The sequence below is a fragment of the Cottoperca gobio genome, chromosome 16, assembly GCF_900634415.1.
Source record: "Cottoperca gobio chromosome 16, fCotGob3.1, whole genome shotgun sequence".
NCBI classification, from domain to species: domain Eukaryota; kingdom Metazoa; phylum Chordata; class Actinopteri; order Perciformes; family Bovichtidae; genus Cottoperca; species Cottoperca gobio.
In genome coordinates, this window is record NC_041370.1 from 9,009,410 (window position 1) to 9,035,771 (window position 26,362).

Consider the following 26,362-nt stretch of genomic DNA (forward strand, 5'->3'; position numbering starts at 1 on the left):
GTAGAAGATTTAATCATATGAACAATCAATAGTAAAAAAATAAAAAAAAAACATCAGGAGGCAGACAAGGTAAAACTATAATTAGACACACTTCATCATCATCATCATCACCATCATGATCCCCTCAGATGTATTCTGCTTAAACCTATTTATTATTGTTATATCTGAGTGGCAGATTGGAATAATACATCTAGAAAATATGCACAACTCTAAAAAATAAAAATAAAGAAAGAAGGCTGCTTTTCAAAACTAAGAAGTCCTGATTAGATTCCAGGTCAACTTTAGTTTTTTGGTCCATATTCAAGTTTTCTCCAATAAATGCAGCAGCCTCTATATTTTAAATGACAGAGAAACTGTGTTTTGCAGTCATTAAGTCAAAATAGATCAAATCAATCACAGAAAATAAAGAGTTGTAGCTACATAAAGACGGAGAAATTGCAATTGAATAAGTTTTGTTTTAAAATAACAATAAAGATCTGGACCTAAATATAGAAAATATTTGGCAGTTGAACATCAAATGTCAAAGGAAATGTGTTGGCATTCGTTTTGAAGTAATATTTACTGTTGTTCAAGGCTGGATGCTGTTGTGATGCTGTTGTGATGCTGTGTGGTTATCAACAGACTTTGCTTTTAGTGACTCATACTGTTCTTGGATTGTATTTGTAGTTTTATGGATGTTCCTTTATCACTATGGAAAGCCGAGTTTGGTTTGTTTATGTTTAGATTGTAAGACTGTAGGTTCTTACTCTTCTCATCATTCTGGATTTCATATAAAATCTTAAGTAGTCCTTCATGGCAGTCGCTGACTTGCTGTGACCAGAATGTTCCTGCTTGTTTGAATCCCTGGACCTAATTAATTTAAGTTGAGAGGAAATTAAATGTTCCCTCCCTCATTAAACACCAAAGCTGCAGCTGCAGCTGCTCTGTAAGGTGTGAGTGTGTGAAGTTGTGTGTTTCCTCTGTTCCTTTAACACTCCTGCACCACTCTGGAAAACAAGTAAGAAGGTCGATCAACCTTTCTACATGCTTCTTGCAACGCTGAATGATCATTTTATTTTTTGATGTACAATACTGTCTTTAGATTTTAGAATCATTCCCATGAAATATGGAATGCCTTCCACTTTGATTACTTGCAAAAGAGAGTTTGTCCAAATGTGTTATAGTTGCCCTTGTATGCAAAATAAAAGTACTGTGGTGTAGTTTCTCTGTCAGGTGAAACCTTCAGATTTTCTTTGCAAATTAGCTATAAAAACCGCATATTTTTGCCATATTTCTAAATGAAATTTGCACACACATGATTGCTTCTCCATCCGCAAGCTGTTTCTCAGTCTGTCTATTGGGAGCTAAATGTCAAACAACTTTTCTTGTGCATAAGAAACTATTGCAAAACAACTATACTATCATACTGTCTGCTTTTATGACTTAATGTTCCAGTTTTTAGTTCCCAAAGTTATTTTTTCAGACATTGATAAAGGTCGCTGCACAGATATATCCACAGACGATAGAGAAATGGATCCACAATGTTACTGTTGTATCCCTGACAAAACCTCATGTGTTGTATTTTATTGAAATGTTACTTACGTTCAATCAGCCAAAACAAATCAGCTCAGATGCAGAAAAACTCAGATGATCAATTACTGAGTCATTTTGCAGAATGTCTTCTGAAATAGTTAAAAGGCTGAGCTCTCTGACATCTGTTGTGTTATAATGAGTGTCAGACAAATCATAGACATTATTGCAAACACTGTTGGACCTTGACTCGACCCGCAGTAGCTCGTTATTCAGTAGTGATGCAGCAATAAATCACACCTACAAACACAGCTGATGATACCGACCCATGTTTTACCTTCTGGTGAGTTTCTCATGTTGGATCTTCTCCACGTTGCAGCTTGCCTCTCTCCTGTTCAACAATGAAAGCTGATATGGTCTGTGTGTAATGTGCTGTCTGTCTATGCCACCCTCCCTCTGCCTGCCTCTCAATCCCTGTCAGTTACACGTCTAAGGGTTCGAGGACCCAGACTTGCTGGAGTCTTTCAGTGTCTGCTGTACAAAACAAGGAGAGGTGTAATTACTTTTGTGGGGAACATTCAATCCAGACTTGTCTTATTGATTTGAAAAGAGGCATCGTGCAGAGACACTAATTGTTGCTCACGTGAATGAAAGCTGATAGGCAGATCACTTGGTATTATTTTTTTTTAAGATGGAGAGCGGAGTTGGCCCGAGGACAAGTCTTTCTTCTCCTGAGTGAAAGGTTGTCGTTTTAGTCGTGGAGGAAATACTCAAATTGAGCAATACCACATTGTTAAATTAAAAAAGTAAAAACTTAGAAAAAAGGACACAAATATGCAAAATGTACTCGAGTAGTGATTGTGAAGAAAAGCAAAGTTCAGTTTTGCAATCGGATCAAAATGTCGTACCTTCAATTTTGGATATTTTCAGGATTTCAGATCAGGAAGAAAATAAAATAAAAGATTCGGAACATCAACGTAGGAAGAGGGGAAGAAAGGGAAGAATAAAACAAAGGAAAGAAAGACAGAATCTAAATTAAGGAGAGTGGGAAGGATGAAAAGTAAGGAGGGATTTAAGTTTAATTAGTGATGCACTATGGCCAAAACTATGTGGACACACCTGTCAACTTACATTTATGGACTTTTGGTCTGGGGATATTTTTTGTGGTTTGTGTTTGGCTGTGTCTTGTTTCAACATGACAGTGCCTCCATGCAACAAAGCCAGCTCCATAAACAAATGGGTTTTCCCAGTTTGCTGTGGAAGAACTTGACAGAGCTCTGACCTCATCCCCGTCCAACACCTTTGGGATGAACTGGGACGCCAACTATGCTCCAGGCCTCATCATCTAACACCAGTGGTTGACCTCACTAATGCTCTTGTGGCTGAATGGGAGAAAATCCCTGCAGCCAGGTTCCAAAACTGAATGGAGGCTCTTCCAATAGCAGAGTTTTGAAACGAGATGTTCTTGAGTTCAGGCGTCCACTTACTTTTGCCATGCATTGTATTTTATGAGTACTTGAGTAAATGTATATCTCCTCAGCAGGTGAAGCCAGTCTGGGTTTTTTTCCCTTCACCATCTCTGTTATTGCTTCCTCTCTCTTTTGTTTGTCCTCAAACAGGAGCAGGGGCTCATTCACTCCACTTCCGACAGAAAATAAAGGACAACATGGCGAGCTCTTCTCAGAAGACTAGTTACACTTCAACGCCCCTCTGAGCTACTTACGTGAGCGGGTTAAATGAATGCAGAAAAGCGAATATGATAGGCTCTCTCTCTCTCTCTTTTGTGCCCTCAGCGGCAGCAGGAATGCTGTAGCCCGGAACCCTCATGGGAAATGGAAGGTGGCTGGGTTAATAGCATATTGACAAGCAGCATGGCGGGTGAGTGTGCATGATCAGGAAGCGCCCACATGCAGTAAGGTGCAGGAGGTATGGCGAGGGTCGACCGGAGGGGAACAAAAAGGAATGCACAACACCTGGAGCAAAGCCAAGAAAGAAAGTTCACGGAGGCGACAGAGTTTGGAAAAGATCCCAACGGGAAGGATGGAGGGCTGCGTCTCATATGTGACAACCAATGATACTTTTAATATTTTAACTACTTTAGTAACAAACTAACATACACATAGTTCTTTTAAGTGCTTAAATATAATCAATTAATAGACGATGATGTATTATTTGGATAAAGACGTTATCTCTTGTTGAAATTCTACCCAGCAGTATATATAGTAAAATTAAAATTAAAAACACCTGCAAAATTAAAGAACTGTACACCTTTATGCATCAATAATGAAATGGGGCCAGTCTGCATCTCTCGGGAAAAAAATGCGATTAAGTGTATTCCCCAAAATGTTGAACTACTTCTTTACTCAGCAAAGTAGTAACAACTAACTGCAGCTGTTGCATAAACGTTATGGAACAGAAAGTATACAATTATATACACTATATATATATATATATATATATATATATATATATATATATATATATATATATATATATATAATATTTCCCTCTGAAGTGTAGCAGAAGAAAAAATAATATGTCCCAAAAAACTCAAATTACAGTAAAAATAATACTCCAATATATTATTTACTTAACTGTTTACATGAGTTACTTTCCCCCTCTGGACACTTCACCTGTGTGTTGAAAGAGGGCATGGGGCAGTCAGGAGAAGATCACCGTGTGAGGGCTTCATTTCGAACCACAATGTGTAGAAATCTGCAAAATAAACTAAATTGCCTGTTAATTTTGGTGAAACACTGCCCTCTGCTGGTTATTTACCTTTCCTGCAGATCAAAGATGCTTATATTAAATCATTAATATGTAACAAATGTAACAAATGTAACAGGTAAAAACCTAAACCTACCACAATCCATGTATGGAAGACAAATGAACATGGAAGCGATATATTTTGAAATACAAAAGAAGAATTACTTTTATTTTTTTGTGATTTTTTGTGATTTTAAGCACAACAGGAGTTTCCTGGAAACATGTATGGGGGTTAAAGAGCTTTTTATATGGCCTAAAATCTGAGGTTGATTTTTGGTCTTTTTGACAATTTACTTTTCAATGTAGGACAGATACACGTTTTGCTAGATGTTGACAGATTTCCTTTGAAGATATAAATGCTCCCTTGACCCACAGACAGTGATGCTGCTCACTGACTGTGAATCTATCATCAGGTGTTCATGTGTGCAGCTGAATAAATGAAAAGCAGTCCAGCTTTGAAGACGAGTTCACCACATGTTCTCTAGATAAACAAAAAGAAGACCCTCCCTGCTCTCTCTCATACAGGGGCGCTAAATCATCTGACCTGCATCCGACTTCTTTTTCTCCACAACAACCAGATCAGAGGGTTGGAGGACACGATGCACGAGCTCAGGACGATGCAGCAGCTCTAAACTGCGAGTCAGTGAGCTCATACAGAGTGCCATCTTGAGCCTCAGGCAGATATCCACAAGATTACAAAGTAGATCGAGAGTATGTTTGTGATATGTTGGATTCTCTTTTTTTTTTAAATGAGGGGTTCTTTGAAGCTTTTTTCCTCAATCCCATCGCTCATGAACCTGAGTATCGACACCATGTGATCCACTGTTTGCCTTCGATCCAGGTTTTAGATCACGAAGCCCGTCACAAAATACTACTTTTGTGAGGCTTGTATTCTGTACAAATTGTGTTTGTACAGTTGTGTTGTCAGAGGTGAAGTCAGTGGAGAGGAGGAGGTCCTTCCAGATATACAGCCAGCAGCGTCGTCGTGTCCTCCAGTGTGTGGCCTTCTGCTGACGGGAAACACAGTCCTCAAGCTGAGAGTTTGTTTCCAGTCATTACACAGCGCAAAATGTGTAAGTGCATTAATAACTCTGCTTCATAACGATCAGTCAAAACACTTAACATTGCATTTTATTGTCCTGCTTACTCGGGGTAATCTACATAAAGGGGGAACTCCACTGACTTTACACATCGAAGTCTGTTATCAGCTCTTGGGGAAACACTATGTGGGAAAGCCTTTTAAAGCGTTTTGTGGCTCCAGATGGAGCCGTGTCAAATCTGCGTAAAAAACATTGGTTGGTTCTGAAGACGAAAAGTTTGAAATTGAAAAGAAATCTGGGCGACATTAACCGCTTCTAGCATAACACACTCGCGTCTCCAACCAAACTGTTATACTTCAGGTAACTCCGTGATGCTTTCAGAGCCATGTCAGATCATCAGTGTAACTAAAGATAACAAACAATTTACTCAAAAATCATGTGATCAATGGGGACTTTGATGAAGTTGGTCTTTATTTAATGTGATTAAGATCAAGTTCTTTGACATATTGGGAGATGATCAGAGTTCAGGACAAACAAAGCCTCTTTGGTCATTTGACTTAAACATGTCTGTCCATTCAGGCTGCACAATTAATGAAAGAATATCAAAACAATACTATTGGATTTATTTTTTAAACAAAGTGTCCTGGTCATGGTGTTCTTGTGCTGTGTGCAACAATGCTTGATCGTCTAATGATGTTGCATTTTGGGGGAAGAAAACCCCTTTCATTTTGTTACTGTTTGGAAAATCCTGAGCATTTACGTCATCACAAAAAAATAAATTCATGTTTATGTTGTTTATATTTAAAAAATATAAATTTTTGGTCAATATTGTGCAGCCATGTCATCCACTCACAATCTGCCGTGAAGTTATTGGTACAAAAAAAAAAAACGATCCCAATAACAAATCAAGTATATTTGAAACAAACAACAGCTCTGACTGGCGACGCAGTCACTTCTCTCCCGCACAGGTTGCTACAGTTTAAGGCAGAATTACGTTCCATCATCGATGTGAACCATTAGCTCTTCACATGGTACCCCTCCCAGTGACCTCTATCACAACACACATCAGCCTACGCAATTTTCACATTCACATAAGACAATATCATCTGAAAAAATGAACATATAAAAATGACAAAAAAGATGACCGCTGTGGCACAAACCTTTCTTGTACGTGTTATGTTTCCCTGCCTTTGTGAGTCGATAATAAATATGGGTTCTTCTCTCCTGCTGGCCTCGTCTGGCTTTCAGTCTCACTGCCAGTTTGCTCTCTTGTCTGTGGTGCTTGGATGTATTCTGGTTGCTGACTGTGAGATGTTCCTCAGTTGTCGGCAGCGGGGATGGAAGTTGGGTTTGAGGTTTCTGAGGGGACGACCTCACCGTCGGTCTCCACTGAGAGCTCCTGCATGGCCTCCTGCACGGCTGCACTCTCCTCTGAAACACAGAGACAATTCCGTTAGGCCTGACCTCTGAGGTCAAGGTTAGCCATCAGAAGTGTTCCTGCTCCGTCATGTTGGAACATTACTTCCTCCCGACAAAGTGCAACCTGGACAAGAAATTGATTTGTGTGAAGCAACACATTAACAAAAGAACACTGCAGTTTAAAGTAAACACAGTCCTTCAGTAAATGCTTACAGCAATAGCTTTTGAAGTTCATTTCAGATATTTGCTGGTTAAAATGACCTTCTTGTAGACGCTGCTCGTCTTCATGTACTTTTTATTATTATGAAGCAATCACCTCGTATTATGCAACACACTTCTTTGATGGTAGTCTGTGCGTTTACCCTGTTGTAGTGTTTTACTCTTTGACATATTTAGTCTCTTAGACAGATGAAGTACCTTCGCTCTGCTGCATCCTCAGTTGGGCCGATTCTTCCTCCTGCTTCTCTCTCTGCTCTTGGAGTGTCTTGCAAACTTTCTTGTGGGCGAACCAGTGCATCTTTTGGCAGGCCTGGCCACAGTAAATCACCTAGTGTTGACGAAAATTATTATTTGAACATGGAATGTGATAATGTAATAATGCAATGAAAGGAGGTAGAGTGGTCGTCCAGTGGTCGGAGGGTCGGTGGTTCGATCCCCAGCCCCGACAAGGACACATGTCAAAGTGTCCTTGGGCAAGATACTGAACCCCAAATTGCTCCCGATGGCCAACAGTGTGTGAGTGTGTGTCACTACTGACGAGCTGATGTGCACCTTTAAATTAACAGTTTCTTTTATAAAGGGGAAAGCAACTGGCTTACAAGTGTCCCTCCATGTGGGAGCCCTTATCGAATGCATTATAAATATAAGTATAAATGTATTAATGCACAGATGTTAAATAAGAGCAAACCCGTGGTTCAGTGGAAGCTGATCTCCCCACTCTCACTACAGAGTGAACAAATGTTTTTAAACGTTCGATTTCATTTGAATTGTTTTGAAAGATCTTCATTGTTTTATACTGCGGATAAGTTGCAGCAGAAAAGACATAGAATTGTACATGTCGTTCTGAAACTCACCATTTTACAGATGGAGCATCTCTTCTCCGCTCCCTTTTCTCCACAGGAGGCACAAAACTCTGCGTCCATGAAGCCGACCTGTCCTGTGATGGCCTGAGTCAGCACTGACAGAGCTGTGGGGTCGTTCCCCTGCGATGATGGAAAGGGAATAAAATGGACAAGATAAGCGATTAAAGCATCAAACAACAAACACTTAACACAAAGAGCTTTACATTCAGATGAGCCTCGTGTGAAAGACAACGAGAGACAGCAAACACTCACACAGTCGAAACTGTGAGCCTTACAGTTCAGATGTACTGTGAATAAATAAGGGGCAGAACACTGGCTTTAAACACATTGCTGGATACAAACATCCCTTAACGGTTTTTATTATTCATCCAGACTCACAATCTCCACCGGGGCGATGCTCCGCACCAGCTGCTGCAGCAGAGTAGCGTCACAGAAAGGAAACTTGCGGATGCACTCTCTGAGGAACTTCTCTTGGTACACGGGGAAGCCATCGCTGTCCCGACCCTTCAGCAGGCTGCAGGACGGGGATCAAAGGAGATAGAAAAACTTTGAGGAAATCTTTCATAATGCAAATCCCTTTACAACTGTTATCACAATAAAATAATTTTCAGAGCTACTTCCATACGTTTAGAAAGATTCATTTTAATCCTGGGATTTAATGTTAAGCTGAAAGAAGCCACGCTGGAATAGAGTCATGATAATCTCTTGTCATGACTGGAGTTTCGTCTTGAAATTGAAAACATGGCTAAACCCGTGTCTAAACCTGCATCATAATCTACGAACACTGGAACCAAGAGTACAACTGGAGCCGCCTGAGTGACAGCATTGACAGACACTCACCAGACATTAAAACCAGAGACGTTCCTTTAAAAAGTTGCCTTAAAATGCATCGTAAAGAGCATCTTTCCACCCATCATACCTGATAAATATCATACACCCCCCCCCCCCCGGCCTCACCTCTTGATGAGGCCGTCCAGCTTGTCCTCGCGGTCCTTGAGGAAGGAGGCACACTTTCCCAGCACGCAGCTGATGTAGTGCATCTTCATGGCCAGCACCTCGTTCATGTCCTGCTGCTTGATGCACTTTTCACAGATGAGCTCCATCACCCGGCGGCATTTCTCCAGAGCCTCCACCTCCGCCACCAGGGGGTTCTCCTTCACCAGCATCACCATCTGCAAAACATAAGTAATACTTATCAAGCTCCATTTAGAACTTGAGAACTGAGAGATTAACTTAGTCTGCATCTGAACATATTTGAAGAAACAGTTACTAAGCTACTATTCCCTGTCCAGCGGTGTCCTACCTTGACGGGGTTCAGGTTGGTGCTCATGATGACTTTGTGGAGGGGTCCGGACAGTTTGGCCGGCAGCTTGGGTTCCTTCTCCAAACCCTGGAGCTTGGTGTAGTAATCCAGTTTGGCACGGGAGAAGAAGTTGTTGATCACCGTGACACAGTCGTGTTGCCCTGAGGAGGGAAAAGAAGAGACGGTTCAATTCAACGTGAATGTAATGTTTGTCACATGTTTCCATTTAGTCAGAGCAAGTCACATGCTATTTAAGTGCAACACTCGAATACATAGCTCTTTAACCAAGTCTAAAAAGAGTTTTTATCTAAATGTGTTTGATTTGTCAGTATATTTAGTGAGATAGTGTGGTGCAAGCAACCCAAGGACTCAAAATAATGAAAGTTTAGCTATAAAAGAACAAGAAAAGCTTGTGTGGAAGCTGTTACAAGAAATCAGTCTACTCTGTTACTCTACTTAAAAAGAATCGTACTATAACACAGAACAGAATTGGTCTTGTGAGGATTAGAATACTGTGCAATGACAATAGAACACCGTATCTATTACATTTTTAAAGTTGAATTGAACAATGGGGGATGACTGATGTGAGGCATCCATATTGTTTTGGTTTTCAGGCACTCCTTTAGTAATAAGTGCCAGGTAGGATGTATCAGAGCCTTCCCCAGTCATAATCACATCTCAAATGTTGACATGAACACTATTTACAAGTCGGAAACTCTTATTTACGATAACTTCGATGTGACATGAATGCAGCACAAGAGGTTTACATTAATAGGTCAATGTTCCTGACTGACAAAGATCCTCTCGACGTTGTGTGTATGACGATACAAGGCTTAACAACACAGGACAGATATGTGAGACGTACCGACAAAGGCGGCCATCTGTGCGGCGGTCCTTCCGACAGAGTTGACCACGTCTGTTTCCGCCCCCGCGTCCAACATCATCCACGTGATACCAGTCTTACCTACAGCCGCAGAGGAAGAGGAGTCACAACACATACATGGAGAAACTTTCCAAATAATAACGAGATGAGATTTTCTTTTTTTAAATCATATTGCTGTGATGATCAACTCTAACCTGACAGGCCAGCAAACATTAGCGCTGTGTATCCGTGCTCATGTTCATTGCAGTTCACGTCTGCTCCGTGTTGCAGCAGCAACTTGCACATGTCTGCTTTTCCTTTGTAAGCAGCGTGCATCAGAGGAGTCATCCCGTACTGTGGAAGAGACACAAAAGCTGACATCCACTGCATGATTTACATGAACAAGTTCACTTCATGAGAAACATGAAAAAGGCTATGACAAAACCTAAATAAAAACTTATTAAAAAGTGTTATTGTGCATACAAAAGTCTTTAAAAAACCACAAACAGAAACATTTTGGATACTGTCTCTCCTAAAAATAATTATTTTTTATATTTTTTAAATAGTTTAAACTGTTAAATATTTATTACATTTATTTTGTATTTGTGCTATCTCTGTGTTATTGTATCTTCACCAGCTGTAATGGTATAAATGCACTTTAAAGTTAAAATACTCAGTTAGTTGAATGAAGACCATAGCACTTAAAATATGTGACATGCATTAAGGGCTGCAACTAACTATTGTTTTAATGTTTAATTCATCTTCAATTCAATCTCTATGTCCTCAATTAATCACTTTGTAAATTCAATTTCGCATAATAGAGAAGATTTCCCATTCATGGCTTTAACCGATAGATTTAAGACGACCAGGAATGTGTAGCAACGGGAGTAAAGCAGTTGAAGGGCCACAGGGGCCCATTGTTGATCTCATGCTTTCAAAATATGGCTTCTGATAGTTTAAAACATTTACAAGAATGGTGATGAATGTGGTTTCCCGGCAGGAGGGTCGTTAAGTACTGCACAGATAGGGAAACTAGGCATGATCTCCAATGTTATTTTATACTATTTTAATTCTGCTATTTCTATAATGGTACTTCAGACTCATTTACATCAACACTGTGATTATTGTACTGTAAATGCTCTTATTCTGTCCTTGTACTAATTGTTATGTTTTTGCTGTGAAGCACTTTGGGCTGCACTTCTTGTATGAAAGGTGCTATACAAATAAAGATTATTATTATTATTATTAAATTTCCTTGAGCCCAAGTGTCGACTTCAGGTGTCTGCTTAAAGATAATCAGTTTATATGATCATATGATGTAATATGAATAACATGAAATAGAGAAAACAATTGGTATTTGTGCTTTTTACAAATCTTCTACAATTTTGGGACATGATGGGATTTTTTTCTCCTCTCTTGCGAGGGAGATACAGGAGAATAACCAAATGTACTGAAAAGACTCACACAGCTTCCATTAAGAGAACATCCGTTTCAAACACCTGATTTCGACAGGCAGACACAAAAGAATGACAGACAGAAAGGAGGAGGGAGATGAAGGGCCTCCTCCTCTTCAGTGTGGAGACTCACGAGTCCTCTTGTCCCACACATATGTTATTGAACAAAGGAAGAGCTTTGCTGAAGGATCTTAGAATGTTTTCTTTTATACATTTGACACTTTGGCACAAATGATCACATTCAAGTCAGAAATGCAAGCTAATGTTGTTCCCAAGCATTAATACAAGACACATGTTATAATAAAACAGAAGCTACGAATATAGCTCAATGAATCTGATAGTAAAACGTTCAGCTTTAGTGATGCATCGTTGCTTTATGAGGAGCTAGGAGATTGGCTGCCATCTTTATTTGCTTTAAATAGTACAGTCCAATCTTGTTAAAACTGATTAAATATCTACCTTGCAGCAGATAAAATAAATAGATTTATATTTTCATAGATAAAAAGTGACATGTAAGGTGATTGAGGAGATAACAATCAAAACAATGAGCTAACTAACACTTTAGTAGAGCTGATAGTTTTATTAGTAAGTTTGTTACTTTTGATACTGGCAGTATGCAGGAGACTTTGAGGACTGTTGAAATTCCTTCAAACACTACAGGAGGTTGATTACTGTCAAATGTAAGGCTTGATTGTCAAACCTCAATGAGTCTCAAGTCTTATATATCAAAGGAATAGAACATGGGGTTAATCTTAGACATAGAATACATTTAACTTTATAAAACCCATCGGGGTTTATTTGAATCTCACCAGCATAATATTTTATTGATTATTATATGTTTATATATATATATATATATATATATATTTATTTACTTTTGTGAGCAAATAACTAGAACTTAACTTAACAAACTAAGAGTTAGAAATGCTGTATTACCTCATCCAAGCAGTTGACTCGAACATCCTTACAGCCCAGCAGCCTTGAGGCCTCTTGAACATTTCCTATAGTGCATAGAATTAAGTATTATTGCAGTATAAATACAAACACCAAGCTTTACCAGCGGTTAATACAGCTACTGCAGACATCGTTTAAAGATTTAGTCATGAATGTGTCATAATGTAATTGTTACATAATACATAAAGAATACAAACTCTTCCAGAGACACATCGATAAATTGACATGTTATACTGGAAGTTGAGTTCACTGAGGTGGGCATGTGGTTAAAACAGCAAGCTATAAGCTACACATTATAAACTAGCTGTTATCTAACGTTAGCTACAACCAAGTCTAGCAAGCAAACTAATATGTAAGTTCATTGCTACGGTTTAACAAGGCACAGAGCTGCAAACGTGTCAGGCTGACATTATTTTGTAATATTTATAACGTAATTGATCATACAAGCTAACATGAGCTAACCCCAGTGTGTGTTTCTAGAGGGATTAGCGTTAGCCGAAGAGGCTTACCTGCAGTTATAACCTCAAACAATTCCTTTTCGCTTGAAGACAAGTCTCCCTTCTTAGGAACAGACATGTTGGTGATTAATAGTTTGGAATTAGGCTATAATGGAACAAATAAAACGTCAAGTTCTTGATTAAAAGTGTGATTTCTGTGGTTTCTAGCAGTCTGCTGACTCGGGCATGAAGGCTAGCTCAGGTTGAGCTGTCATTTGGAATCTACCACTGCGTAAATGTTAACAGGGGTGTACTAGGTTACAACCAAAACTTCTTCAATTTTCAGTCAGGTAGCTTGCATTTATTTTCCACAATAATTCAATAAAAACAGACAAAGATATATATGCAGGATATTTCATAATTACTTACAGTGGAAACGGTTACATTTTCACAATCACAATGGATTTTACCCCTATACTTTAACTGAAATTATCATGTTCCATTGAAGTCTAGAAAGTTCATTCAGAAATATAAGCGCTTCAACGTGGACGACAGATAAAAGTCTCATCATCTAGTGATGTCCTCCTCGTCCATATTAAAAATTGTAACTAGTAAATAATTACGTAATTAAATGACAAAATAAATGTAATTGTTATCAGTTACAGTTACTGAAAAAAAAACATGTAATTAAATTACAGTTACTAATCAAAAGGTTTGTTGAATGGTGATTTCAAAGGGGATACATCCAAATATATTATTTTCGGTAAAAAGCTTATATGTTGAATATAAATTTCATTCTATTTCCGAGTTTGAAACATTTGTTTGACAATTAATCAAATGTTATAAGTTACATTACTTCGATGAAGTAATTAAAATAGTTGCACTGCATATTACATTTTTAATAGAGTAACCAGTAATCTGTAACCTATTACATTTAAAGCATTTTAACCAACATCTATAACTGATAATCTTTGTATTTCTGCATTTCACAAAGAGATGAAAGAGTCAAATTTCCAATAATACCAAATATGCAAATAAGTGCATTTACTGTACAGTCTAAAGTATGTAACTATAATCAAGAAAATGTACTTAAATCATTCAAAGTAAAAGTACTCAAAAAGCTTGTGTTAATCAGGCTTGTTTTAATAGCAGAAAGCTACCTGTTGCTGCTGGAAAGGTGATTGAGGAGAGAATTTAAAAATGTTCTGTAAAACCAATGACTAAACAATGAGCTAACTATAAGAGTAGTATGTACGCTGTTTGTATTTGTCTTTGACAGTTTTAGGACCTGTTTCCATGTCATCTATTTCAATATGTGAGGGAGAAAATATAGAACAGACTTACCTTCAGTTCCTCTCTCTCTCTCTCTCTCTCTCTCTCTCTCTCTCTCTCTCTCTCTCTCTCTCTCTCTCTCTCTCTCTCTCTCTCTCATTCCTCTCCAAATGAATTTACTCAAATGACCACATTGAGGTCATATAGCCTACCTACAGTAGTACCACCGCTGATGTGTTAATGTTAAAGTACCATAATTAAAAGAAAATGCAGAAAGTGTATGTAAATGACATATAACTTCTGCACTATACTGTTAAGGCTATGCATAATTGCAGTTACTAACTGTAAATATGTTTTATGGTATGGTACGTAAGCCTACAGTGTACTTCTACTTAAGTACGCACTTAATAGAAATGTAATTTGTACCATTCGTGCACACCTCCTCTCTCTCTCTCTCTCTCTCTCTCTCTCTCTCTCTCTCTCTCTCTCTCTCGCTCTCTCTCTCTCTCTCACCCTCCCCTGCTGTCTATCTCCTCACCCTCACTGTGTGCGCTGTCAATAATTGATGATCCTTACTGACTCAAAGGGTAACAGGTCCCAGAGAAAATGTCTCACACATTTATTTATTTATTTACAAGTCTATCTTTAAGTTCGGTCAGTCTGAGGATCCACAAGCAGGAGGATCGGTGGCATGAAGCAGCCCGACCGCGTCAGTTTTATAGTTTATGGCAGCTGCAATACCTGCGACCATGAGCGGGTTAATGCTGAATGTCTGGCTGACAGCAGGACAGAGGGAGGAAAGGGAAGCTTAAATGAGTGAGAGGCAGGGGGCAGAGAGGAGGAGGAGTGACAGAATGATAGAGTGAATTAATTCAACCTTAGCCAGCCCTGATTGACTCGGTAGCAAACTGGCATGTACAAACATTCACAGTGACACCAAAGCCATGGAGAGAGAAAAGAGGAATGACATGTCTTTCTCCAGAAAGAGAAGTTTCACTTTTGGGGCATATGGAGGGTGAGTAAAGACACCGTTTGTCTCAAATTAGGGCTCACATTTTTAAGTCAATTGAGAAGCTCCATGTACTGAATGTTAGTTATAGTAACAGTAATAGTTTAATATCTTTTAAATATAAGTAATCCTGTCTATGTAAGATGATCCGTTTTCTTCTCCGAGTAGTTCTCACTTCCTTGTTTACAGTGTGGACAGATTCACATGTGAGGATGAGACGAGGTGAGGTTTCATTTTCCATCTTATTGAAGCAGTTTCGAGCAAACGTTCAAGCTTTATTGTATACATTAAGAACTGAATGAGAAGTGATGAAATTGTGCTGTAAATGAACCTGTTGCTGCAGACCTGAATCTGCAGAGGACAACACACTGGACATCTTGAACTCTCCTGCCAGTGACAGAAAGCCTTTCCTCTCTGCCAGCAGCAGCCAGAGGGTGATATCATTATCATTTCCAGCGTGCATCTTCCACTCTTATTTTAATTCAATACACTTAATGTATTTTAAAATATTACATGAGTAGTTTCCATTCGCAACTGAACCATTTGTCATGTTTCTCCTTCGATTTCTCTCCGTCTGCATTTGTGTGTGACGTCTGCTGTCTGTCTGTCCGTATCAGGACACAGAGCTGTTTGAAATCATTGAAAAGCTGCAGGTGAGTTAAAGCACAATTGATCCTGTGTAGTGTGTGTGTTCAGTGGTGTCTGAGCAAAAGAGCTTTCTTATCATCTTATCAATACTCCCCTTGTCCATCAGGGCAGCAGGATCGATGAGCAGCGGTGTGAATTCCCTCTTCCTCTGAAGGTTAGTCTCCAATCTGAGAATTAAAAAAAGCACAGAGTTGGCTCTATATACGGGTGTGATCCCGCGTGTGTGTTGACACTGACCCTGAACTCTATGAACGCCATGACATTTGTTTTCCCAAACAACAGAAACGACAGGCCCACATCATCATCAGGTGCTCCTTTGTGTCTATTTTAGTCTCAGCTTGTAACGATAGGAGGAGACCTGCCGCTCATCCTCCCTCCGAAGCTGGGGGGTTACTGGGTAGATCCCCCACTGGAGAGGCTTGTAGATGTGAGTCCCACATCCTCCCACTACGGCCTTGATCCAGAGAGCTACGACATCATGGAGAGAGATGCAGAGGCCAAAATCTACCACAAGTTCTTCCGCTCACGAGTAAGCAGACTTTATGTAAAGTTTCAAGGAATGTGTTATCTTTCCTGAAAATATGATTGATCAGGTTTTGTTCCCTCTAGTACCATCACTCATTCACAGCAGTGGATCCATCTTTGGGGCCTCTGGTTCTCTCTGTGTGTTTGGAGGAAGAGGAGAGCAAGCTGCGGGTGATACTCAGGTTGCGATCTTAAACCATTTTGTCCCCATACAATGTTTGTATAATCTAGGCTGCAATACAATCATTTCCCAGAGCATGCCTGTCCTTAAAGCTGTAGCTAACTTTAATAAAAAATAGTTTTTGTGATATACAATTGCTGAAACTGTCACTATATCCTGACATGTGCAAGATTGCACTGAATGAAAACAACCAATCAGAGCGGAGGAGTCTCTAGTCATGTCAGTCACTGCTCAAACTGTCAAACCAGGCAGCACGGGCCAATTATGAATCAAGATTCTGTAACTGCATTGTTTATTTTTCACCTCAAATGTTTTCTGAAACATATTTGAGCGTACTGTTTGGCTATAAAATTAGAAAGTTTGATCAGGCCGATGGGCGGTGATTGGTTTTGGCTCGACTGTTTTCAACATTGCGTCCAAGTCACAAACTTTCTCATTTGTGTATGTGGACTACACCTGTCCACAGTAGAGGGAACGATGATCGGAGACGAAATAGTGTACCAAACAGACTTTTAATTGACACTTTTAAGCGGTGGTCACAGACAGGTGCTCCCGCTGCTTCGGTGCTGTGACACCGCTGGGCTGTGGCCTCAAACGACCTCGCTGCTGGGACCCAGCCTACTGCAAGAGAACAGAACCAGGCCATCACCATGCATTTATTATGTGACTGATTACCTGATTCCGTTCAGCTGTCTGGCCTCCAGCTGCCCCAGCAGCCGGCGCCCTTACCACACCCCACTGCCACAGTGTAGTAACAGTGAATTCCAAGCAATTTAGCATCACAGACTATAATACAGAGTTTGTGTTGCTTGTCTCACAGAATGAAGGAGTGCTCTCTGCATGGAGTCTTCTCTGTCTCCCTTTTCCCCAACATCCCATCTGCTGTTGAATTAGCAAAGGTATTAAACTACTTATTCATATCTATATAACTGAGAACAGAAGTATTATCAGCAAAAATACTTTTAAGTATCACAAGTAAAAGTTATCAGTGTTTTTGTTTTATATACTGTTACTGGCATTTTTATTGTTGTAGAAATGTAGCATAAAACAGAAATACTCAAGTAAAATACCTCAAAATTGTACTTCAGTGTATTTCATTGTTAACTGTATTTACTTACTAAGTCTATAAAATGACTTCTTCTCTCTAGATGCTCTGTGACAGAGTGACTGTCTCAAAGTTTGAAGTGGTCAGCTACCTCAAGGTAATGCTCTTCAATGACAAATAAATGACCGGTTGTTTTACATCCTTTCAGAGCTTATCTCCCTCTCACTCATCCCTCAGGCTCCTGAACTCATGACTGCATTTGATGAACACAGAGTGTCTCCTAATTTCAAGTTTGGTATTTTGTACCAAAAGTACGGGCAGGTAAGAAATTGTGCAGAACATATCCTGCATTCATAAAAAAATGACTGAAATATGGCACCGTATCATAAAAGAAAACGTCTATCTCTCTCCAGTTCACTGAAGAAGACATACTTAGTAACAATGAGGAAAGTGAAGAGTTTAAAGAGCTCCTTTCTATTTTGGGAGAGACGATTCAACTGCAAGGTTTTAGCAGGTAAAGTGCACCATGTTGATGATGTTTAACCGGACCAATGAACGCACGCAATGTGTAACATCCCATTGATTTATTTTCTCACAATTCTCAGCTTCAGAGGAGGACTGGATGTGTGTCATGGTCAGACAGGAAGTGAAGCCATCTTCACTTCCTTTCACGGGAGAGAAATCATGTTCCATGTCGCAACCAAACTGCCTTTCACAGAGGGCGACCCGCAGCAGGTCAGTTATCACCCCGATGATTCAGTTTCTCAGGGTATTTCTGGAACTAGTTGGAAAACACTGACACTTTTTTTTCTTCCTACACAGTTACAAAGAAAAAGGCACATTGGTAATGACATCGTAGCTTTGGTCTACCAGGATGGCCAAACCCCTTTTCTTTCTGATGTTATCAAGTCTCACTTCCTCCACTGTTTCCTGGTGGTCCGGAGGATTCAGAGGGCAGACGAGACAGGTGAAACAGTGTATCAGGTGAGTGAAAAACAAGCCCTGTTGAACAGATTTAACTATATATTATATATATATATATATACAGTATATATATATATATATGATATACAGCAGTATATAAACCTTACTGTATTTTGTAAAGCCCAACTAATGCTGGAATTTAGATCAAGTTCTTCGTGGGACATTTTACAGTTAAAAAATAAACTTGGATGGTTTATTAATCTAATATTTGTTCTCCTCTTCACAGGTGTCCATCACAGCCAGAGAGGATGTTCCTCCGTTTGGTCCGGTCCTCCCGGATCCTCCCATCTTCACAGATGTAAGAAACATTACAAATGTATAAAAAAACTATTTTATTTCTCTTAAAACTATGTCACAGCAACAGCCACACTTTTAATTGTGAGCATCTTTTTCTACCAGTGACTACAAACTTCACAAAAAGATATCAAAAGATTTTTCCAAAGATTTTATACTTTTATTGTTTGTTTTCCATCATTTTAGGAGCTGATTCAGCACAATCAGTGCATTGCACTTTGAGAGAATAGTGTACTAATCGGATATTTAGTTTTGATGCTGTTTGCTTTGGTTCTACTTTCTTTTGTCACTCCTCTAGTGTGAACACACTACTCAATACCTCCTTAGAATCGGCATGCCGTATGTAATCCAGCCTTTGTCTTGTGTTCCTGACTGCCTTCTTTCCACACCTTGTTTACCTAAATCACTACAGTACAATTTAATAATCCAGATGCTTCACAGGTCTTCCTCTCTCTTGTCTTTTAGCGTTCTCTACTGAGAGAATTCCTTCTGACTAAACTCATCAATGCAGAGATTTCCTGCTATAAAGCTCAACGATTCAGCAGACTAGAGGTAGAGATAAAAAGTATTATTATTTAGTTTTTTATTCATAAATATACAAGCTTGTTCTCTGACTTCTCTGTTCCATGTGCGCTCTCCTGTCCCTCCTCTCTTATGAAGCTCCGCACTCGTTCGTTGCTCCTAGAGAGCCTGCAGGCTGAACTCTCCACCCGTTCCCAGTGCATGATGGGGGATGGATCACTGCCTGCACTCCCATCTTCTGAGGGTGCACGGGGGGTTACTGAGGGAAGTGGAGGATTCATTGAAAACTTTAAGGTTAATGTTGGACTCAAGTTTCAGAAATACTATCCCATATTTGACAAACCCCGTTACTATTTTAACTTCACCATTTTCCTTCTGAATCTCTGTCTTTAGAGAGCCATAAGAGTGCGCAGTCACTCTTTCGAGACTCTTGGGGTGCCCAGAAAGATTGGCGGCAGTGCATTACAGAAGCCTAAGGTAAAACTTTGCAATGGCATCGAATGTGTTTGCTTGACTGAATACATACCCTTTTCAAATGATTAAACTTATATTCTTTTCTAACTTCTTTCACAGACAGAGAAAGATGGAGAAGGGTGAGACTTATGAAGACAGGTCAACATTTGCTCTTTTGTATGATTTGAGTTAGAAATACAGATAACTGTTGGTTTCTGATTTTCAGTGACAAATCTCCAGGTCCTCTGCCTGCTGACAGTCTGGGGCCGGCTGAACTCAAAGATCAAGCTAGTCCTCAAGAAGATTTGTAGATTTGAACTATACCTATAGACATGCTAGCCTATATGGTTACTACTGTATTATCCTGCTGGGTGGTTTAAATGTAAATGAAGTGTAAAAGTAAAAAGTAATTTTGAGAATGTAATTATTTTACTGTCATAGCAGTGATATTCTACAAACTATTTACATTGTATTTCAATGAAATGTAAAAAATATAAAACTGCCAGGAAAGGCTCAAATGTTTGGAGTTTACGCTTGTGTGTTTTTATTGTCAATAAAACAGTTTGACTTCAATGGGGATGTAAAAAGAGGAAGTGGAGAGGAGACAGTGGAGAGGAGACAGAGGAGAGGAACAGCAAAGGAAATTAAATTAAGATTAGCACAATAAGCAGAAAATGAAGAATGATTGTTTTGATGATGAAGATGAGTCTAATGACTCCAGTAGAAACAAACAAGTTATACTGAATATAGAAAGAAGCAGAACAGAGGAGGAAGAATATAGTACTAGTAATTAAAAAAGCATTCAGATCCTTTACGTATATAAAAACTACTTATGAATAATAACACACACACACACATACATATATATATATATCTATATACATACATATACATATATACATATATATGTGTGTGTGTTATATATATATAAATACATATATATATATATATATATATATATAAATAAATACATATATACATCTATATATATATATATATTTATTTATATATATATATATATCTATATATATCTATATATAATATATGTATATATCTATATATAAATACATATAAATATATATATATATATATATATATATATATATAAATATATATATATATATATATATAATGTATGTGAATGTGTATGTATATGTGTGTATATATATATGTATATATATATATATATATATATTAATAATGTATTTATATATATATAACACACATACATATATATGTATATATATATATATATATATATACATATATATATACATATATATATACACACATATACATACACATTCACATACATATACAACGATTTCCAGAGTGCCGTAGTTGTAGTTTCTCTGTACCTCGTTGGCGTCCTCCCATCATGACCTCCAGCTGATCCTGTAAATCCTGAAAGTTCAAATACATGTGATCACTTAATATGTCCGATATCTCTGACCGAAACAGCTGTATGTAATTCTGCTTGTACAAATTAAGAAAATGACTTGGTCCTGTCTCCTGCTTCTCCATCCACACCCCTACCAACTACCTGCATGAAGGTGTATGTTCTAATGCAGGGGTCTTCAACGTTTTTCAGGCCCAAGGATCCCCAAACTGATGGAGAGATTGAGCAGGGACCTTCTACTATATATATTGTATACAATTGTGTTTTATATTAAACTGGGCCTAGTGCCATATATAAACATAGCTACCCTGCTATTGTGCATTCAATACTAAGCTATTTAATTAATACTGAATGTGTGCATTGCTGACTGAAAAATAACGTCTTCTGCCTCCATTTATCTGTTCGCTACAATATGTTGGATTCATGTCAATGTGTATTTAAAGACATTTATATTTGTGGGGGTTAGAAAATATATATAACAAATTGTCTAATCAACCAAAAATGTTGCGACCACCCCTGCAGTACCTGTTGAAGATCTCTGGTCTACACCAAGTTGAAAAAAGAACATTGACAACTTCTAGATGAAAAGGCTATAGGTTTATCAATATACAAATGTACGAAAAGGATTTCTGGCATTATGTAATATTTTTAGCTATACTTGTGTTGTGGCTCTACAGGTGGTGGGGCTTTTTTTAAATTATCTTTAATTATTTTAAATGTATCTAAAGCATTTATAACAAAAATACAGTTGTAGCTATTAAATGCAGTAAAATCCCTGATTTATAGGTCTAGTGTCAATCCCTGTGCCAAGTTAATTCATAATTCAGTGATTAAATTAAATGAGAAAATAAAGAATTTCAAAGATGAGTTATGGGCCTTTTAATGTTTAATTATTTTATCTTAATAAATAATATTAATGTTCGTTTACTAGCTGGCCCCTGGCCTCAAGTCAAACTAAAAACAAGTTGAGCATCTCACTGAAGGACTTACCTCCAGAGGATGGCAGGAGTGCAACATTGAGGATGCAAACTGCCCTTAAAGCCCGAAGAAGAAGAAGAAGAAGAGCGAGAAGAAGAACGTAGAAGAAGAACGGAGGCAATGGTCTCTACACCAAGTAGCTCCAGAGGAGGGCAGTAATGTTGTATTGCAAGTCCATAATGCAGAAGGTCAGACACAGTTACTGAGCCTATCAGTGTTGTTTGCAGCTCAAGCTAACTGTAGCTATAAAACATCTAAATCATAAGGTCTATTTCAGCGAATATTAACAACGTGTCAAGATAATTCAGCGCTGATACGTCTGTGAAATCCACCAAAGGTAATTGCTGTCGATTAGATACATTTACTAAGTTGACTTATCATTACACCGAGCGTCAAGTTAGTTGAACTTTGACACACTGCGCAGTGCACTGAGTCTGCTAGCAGGTGAAGGTTTCTGTTAACAGTTAACTTTACATTTTATTTAAGCGTAGTGAACAAAAGTGAGCGAGCGCCTCTGACCAGACCCGAAGATGACGTCCAAGAAAGTGATCGAGCTGTTCTACGATGTGGTTTCTCCATACTCTTGGCTTGGCTTCGAGGTTTGTTTGTTCTTTGTCGTCATTTTGATAACAAACAAACAAACACACACACACACACACACTGTGTTGAAAATTGAAGCAACAAAAGAAATAAAGAACCGGATGGTTTGTGTTTGCAGGTCATGTGCCGCTACAGAAGCGTGTGGAATATAGAGCTCAAACTGCGCCCTACATTTCTGGGTGGCATCATGCATGGAGCAGGTAAATACACAATGGTGGAAAGTAACTAAGTACAAGTACTGGATTTAACTTCACATTTGAGGTACTTGTATTTCCATTTTCTACTACTTTATACTTTTACTCCACTACATTAGTTTGCAAACTCGGATTAATAATACTAAATGTAATCAACAAACACATTATGATGAAATATTAAAGGTTATTAAGTAATTAAAATGTGCTCCACCTTTACCAACTGCAACATTAAAGTGATGAAAACATTAATGCATCACTAATTATAACCCTATAATACATATGGTTCCAAAATTGGACCTTCTGCATAGTATTTTGTACATTTTGAATGCAGGACTTTTACTCATTTACCATTATGTTTAATATAATATTTATCTTTCATGACAGGAAACAAGCCCCCTGGTCTGGTTCCAAACAAATTTCTGTACATGACCAAGGATCTGAAACGCTTGTCGGAGTATTTTGATGTTCCTCTGCAGTCTCCCACTGACCCCTTTGAGGCCATGTTCCAAAAAGGTACATACATGATGTGTATTGAGGAAACCATGGTTGGATTCAGTCTTTGCACGAGACAGTGGTGGTACTATTTCTTTATTGAGCAAAACAAACAATGCAGCAGGTGTCAGGCCTTCTTCTGTTTTCTTCTCCTAGGCTCCTTGAATGCGATGCGATTTGTGACAGCAGTACAAGAGAGGCAGACGGGTGGAGACGAGCAGGTGGAGCGGGTGTCCCGGGAGCTGTGGAGAAGGATCTGGAGTGAGGACAAAGACATCACTGAACCTGCATCACTGTCTGAGGTACCAACATTTTAGATGCATTTCAAATGTTCTTTACATCTCGACAGAACTAATAAATCAAATGCTCTGACAAAAGATAAAATCTGGTATCTGTGGCTGTCATCATTTCATTCGGCCCGCGTTAAACACTTTCCTGTGCGCCTATTAAGGTAGTTGGAGGCGGTTAGCAATGACAATGATGCGTTCCTCTCCCCAACGCTCTCTCGTGGACTCGTTCTCCAGCAGCGTTCATGTGTTTTGGGCGAGAAGTTTTGGACTGAGGCCTGAAGGCAAAGAGATTTCTTCGGTTGGATTCTTTCAAAATCGAACTTACTCTTCCTTGTTTCGCCAAAGTTGCCTTCCTCAGCTTTAATAAGCACCGTTTACTGCTGTAACGGTGGTTGTCGCTTCTTTTCTTTCTTTTTTTGCAGGCAGCAATGAAAGCAGGACTGTCTGACAGCGAGATTAAAGAAGTGCTGAAGCTGTCCACCTCAAAGGAGATCAAAGACAAGCTGAAAAGCGCAACACAGAAGGCACTTGATTATGGGGTCAGTTTTCCTTCAGTTCTCATTGGACTTTCAGGCAAGAGAGACATTATAATGCAATGACCAAATTCTCTCCTATTGCCTCTTCCCAGGCATTCGGCTTCCCCCTTGTGGTGTGTCACTTAGATGGAAAGCCAGAGGTGTTTTTCGGATCTGACAGATTTGAGCTCATGGCCCACTGCATTGGTGAGTTGTGCTGTGCATCAATCATGAACGCAAACACACGTAAGTGACAATAGAAATATTAAAAATGACACTTGAACAAGGCCTTACTCCACTGTAGCACTCTGTGTAAATCAACCGTGATAATAAACACCAAGAAATTCACAGCTTTATTTGTCACGACCGCTTCACAAACGGCTCTTCTCATTAGCCTCTGTGGTTTGTGCAGCATCGCATTAGTAATTAAAGCTGGAGCTGTTTTGAGATTCTTGCTCACAAACTCATTTTGTTCTCTGTTGCAGGGGAGAAGTGGCTGGGACCTCAGCCTGGCAAACCAGCTGCCCGGCTGTGAGATACAGAGCTGCCTGACAAACAGCGTCGGTGTGCTCACAAATCATGTCTTTTCATTTTATCTCTCTTTTTCAAATTTCATATTTTCTGTGCCTTCTGAAAACCAGGCTGCGTATTTCATATAGAACTTATTACAAATATGGGTGTAAATAATGTAACATACCATTGTACTGTTAATTATGTACATAATAAAAGGAACATTGACAACTTCCAGATGAAAAGGCTATAGGTTTATTAATATACAAATGTACGAAAAGGATTTCTGGCATTATGTAACATCATTTAATATGTTTAGCTATACTTGTGTTGTGACTGTACAGGTGGTGGGACGGGCGGTACCAACCACTGAAATATCTCCAAAACTACGACATTGTCTCAACAAGATGAATTCTGATAACTTTGGTGAAATGTCTCCATGACTATCGGAGGAATAGCCAAGACATTTAGTGTAGACCAGGAGGAACTGGTACTTTTCATCTTCATATTCCATCACCATTAGTCTCAGCTGTGCTAACGTCAGCATATTAACATTGTCAGAGTGAGCTTGTTAGCTTTGTTCACATTTTGTATACAAAATGAAAAGACCAGATTTTTTCTGGGCAATCATTTCATCATTGTTGCTTTGAAATCAGGCACTTCTTTGTAAACCATCATATTGAATATATTAATACTGCTTTGATCATAAATCCCTCTTTGGCTCAGTGGTTACTTCACAACAAGAAGGTCCTGAGTTTTAACCCATTTGCGGCGGACGGATGCGTTTCTGTACGCGTTACCTCTCACACTCCAAATGCATGCTGGAAATTAAATTGCACATTGGTATTAATATCGATGTGTGTGTGTGTGTGTGTGTGTGTGTGTTTGTGTTTGCTTTGTGGTAGACATGAAGAGCTGTGTGGGTGTAACACTCTTCTTTCCAAATTCGAGCTGGGACACTCCACCCCCTTGAAACATTAAACAGGATGCAGTTATAGATGGGTAAATAAAACCTTTTGTTATGAAATAAATGTCAAACCACATTTTACAATTTCATCAAATACTGCAGTACAGTAATTCTTTTATTGCGTGTCAGATGTTGTAGCTCAACTACTGTGGATCAGGTTATACAGAAATCTGATCAACAACACTAATAATGACAAAAGAAATAATACGGTTGGCAGATGTACAGTGGCTCTCTACTTACCGTACACTAACATATGACAGTTTATAAAACACAATGCATCATTATTTTTCTACCAGTGGTTCCAAATCCTTTTGTCTTGTGACCCGTTTGTAAAGAATCCGTTTCTAGTTTGGTCACTTTTCAGAAGTCTATCTCTTAAACTGCTCAGATGGTTTCATTTAAATAACAGTTTGAGGCTTGAAGGCATGAAGCCACTATTTTACAAACAAGCATAATTACAGAAAAGTAAAAGAAAATTATTAATTTTTCATTTGAAATGCAAGACTTTTACTTAAAATTATGTAATGTTACATTGTTGTATTGATACTTCTGCAGGATTTGAGTACTTCTTCCACAAACTTCCACTTCTTCTACAATCTTAATTAACATACTATTGATGTGTTTTTCTACATTTAATGCATGTAACCCGTAAAGAAAT

At 38.7% G+C, this 26,362-nt stretch overlaps 3 protein-coding genes across 6 annotated transcripts; 2 read left to right on the forward strand and 1 right to left on the reverse strand.

Moving 5' to 3' along the window:
- Positions 1–5,923: 5,923 nt before the first annotated feature.
- Positions 5,924–13,100, reverse strand: ankmy2a (ankyrin repeat and MYND domain containing 2a). The gene is made up of 10 exons (XM_029451648.1): positions 12,899–13,100; positions 12,372–12,436; positions 10,197–10,335; positions 9,985–10,083; positions 9,120–9,280; positions 8,774–8,988; positions 8,195–8,330; positions 7,808–7,936; positions 7,152–7,281; positions 5,924–6,746 (listed from the first exon to the last, which is right to left on the reverse strand). Exons 1-10 carry the CDS (start codon positions 12,963–12,965, stop codon positions 6,634–6,636), a joined length of 1,254 nt encoding a protein of 417 aa, XP_029307508.1. The 5' UTR covers positions 12,966–13,100; the 3' UTR covers positions 5,924–6,633.
- Positions 13,101–14,892: 1,792 nt separating this feature from the next.
- Positions 14,893–20,281, forward strand: rap1gapl (RAP1 GTPase activating protein-like). Of its 2 annotated transcripts, none has more exons than XM_029451894.1 (19): positions 14,893–15,113; positions 15,276–15,329; positions 15,451–15,541; positions 15,725–15,760; positions 15,862–15,909; positions 16,087–16,284; positions 16,365–16,462; positions 17,282–17,360; positions 17,610–17,663; positions 17,744–17,827; positions 17,920–18,020; positions 18,112–18,241; positions 18,329–18,490; positions 18,717–18,788; positions 19,250–19,336; positions 19,445–19,600; positions 19,700–19,783; positions 19,880–19,899; positions 19,986–20,281. In XM_029451894.1, exons 1-19 carry the CDS (start codon positions 15,043–15,045, stop codon positions 20,068–20,070), a joined length of 1,710 nt encoding a protein of 569 aa, XP_029307754.1. In that variant the 5' UTR covers positions 14,893–15,042; the 3' UTR covers positions 20,071–20,281. The 2 variants fall into 2 exon arrangements, with proteins under 2 accessions (XP_029307754.1, XP_029307755.1); XM_029451895.1 differs by having other exon boundaries at positions 14,895–15,113; positions 15,297–15,329.
- A 1,938-nt stretch (positions 20,282–22,219) lies between these two features.
- LOC115021860 (glutathione S-transferase kappa 1-like) lies at positions 22,220–24,982 on the forward strand. Of its 3 annotated transcripts, none has more exons than XM_029452580.1 (9): positions 22,231–22,324; positions 22,414–22,473; positions 22,623–22,735; positions 22,855–22,936; positions 23,315–23,443; positions 23,579–23,724; positions 24,135–24,251; positions 24,341–24,434; positions 24,713–24,982. In XM_029452580.1, exons 3-9 carry the CDS (start codon positions 22,667–22,669, stop codon positions 24,760–24,762), a joined length of 687 nt encoding a protein of 228 aa, XP_029308440.1. In that variant the 5' UTR covers positions 22,231–22,324; positions 22,414–22,473; positions 22,623–22,666; the 3' UTR covers positions 24,763–24,982. The 3 variants fall into 3 exon arrangements, with proteins under 3 accessions (XP_029308439.1, XP_029308440.1, XP_029308441.1); XM_029452581.1 differs by having other exon boundaries at positions 22,243–22,324; positions 22,628–22,735; XM_029452579.1 differs by having other exon boundaries at positions 22,220–22,473; positions 22,628–22,735.
- The last annotated feature ends 1,380 nt before the right edge of the window (positions 24,983–26,362 follow it).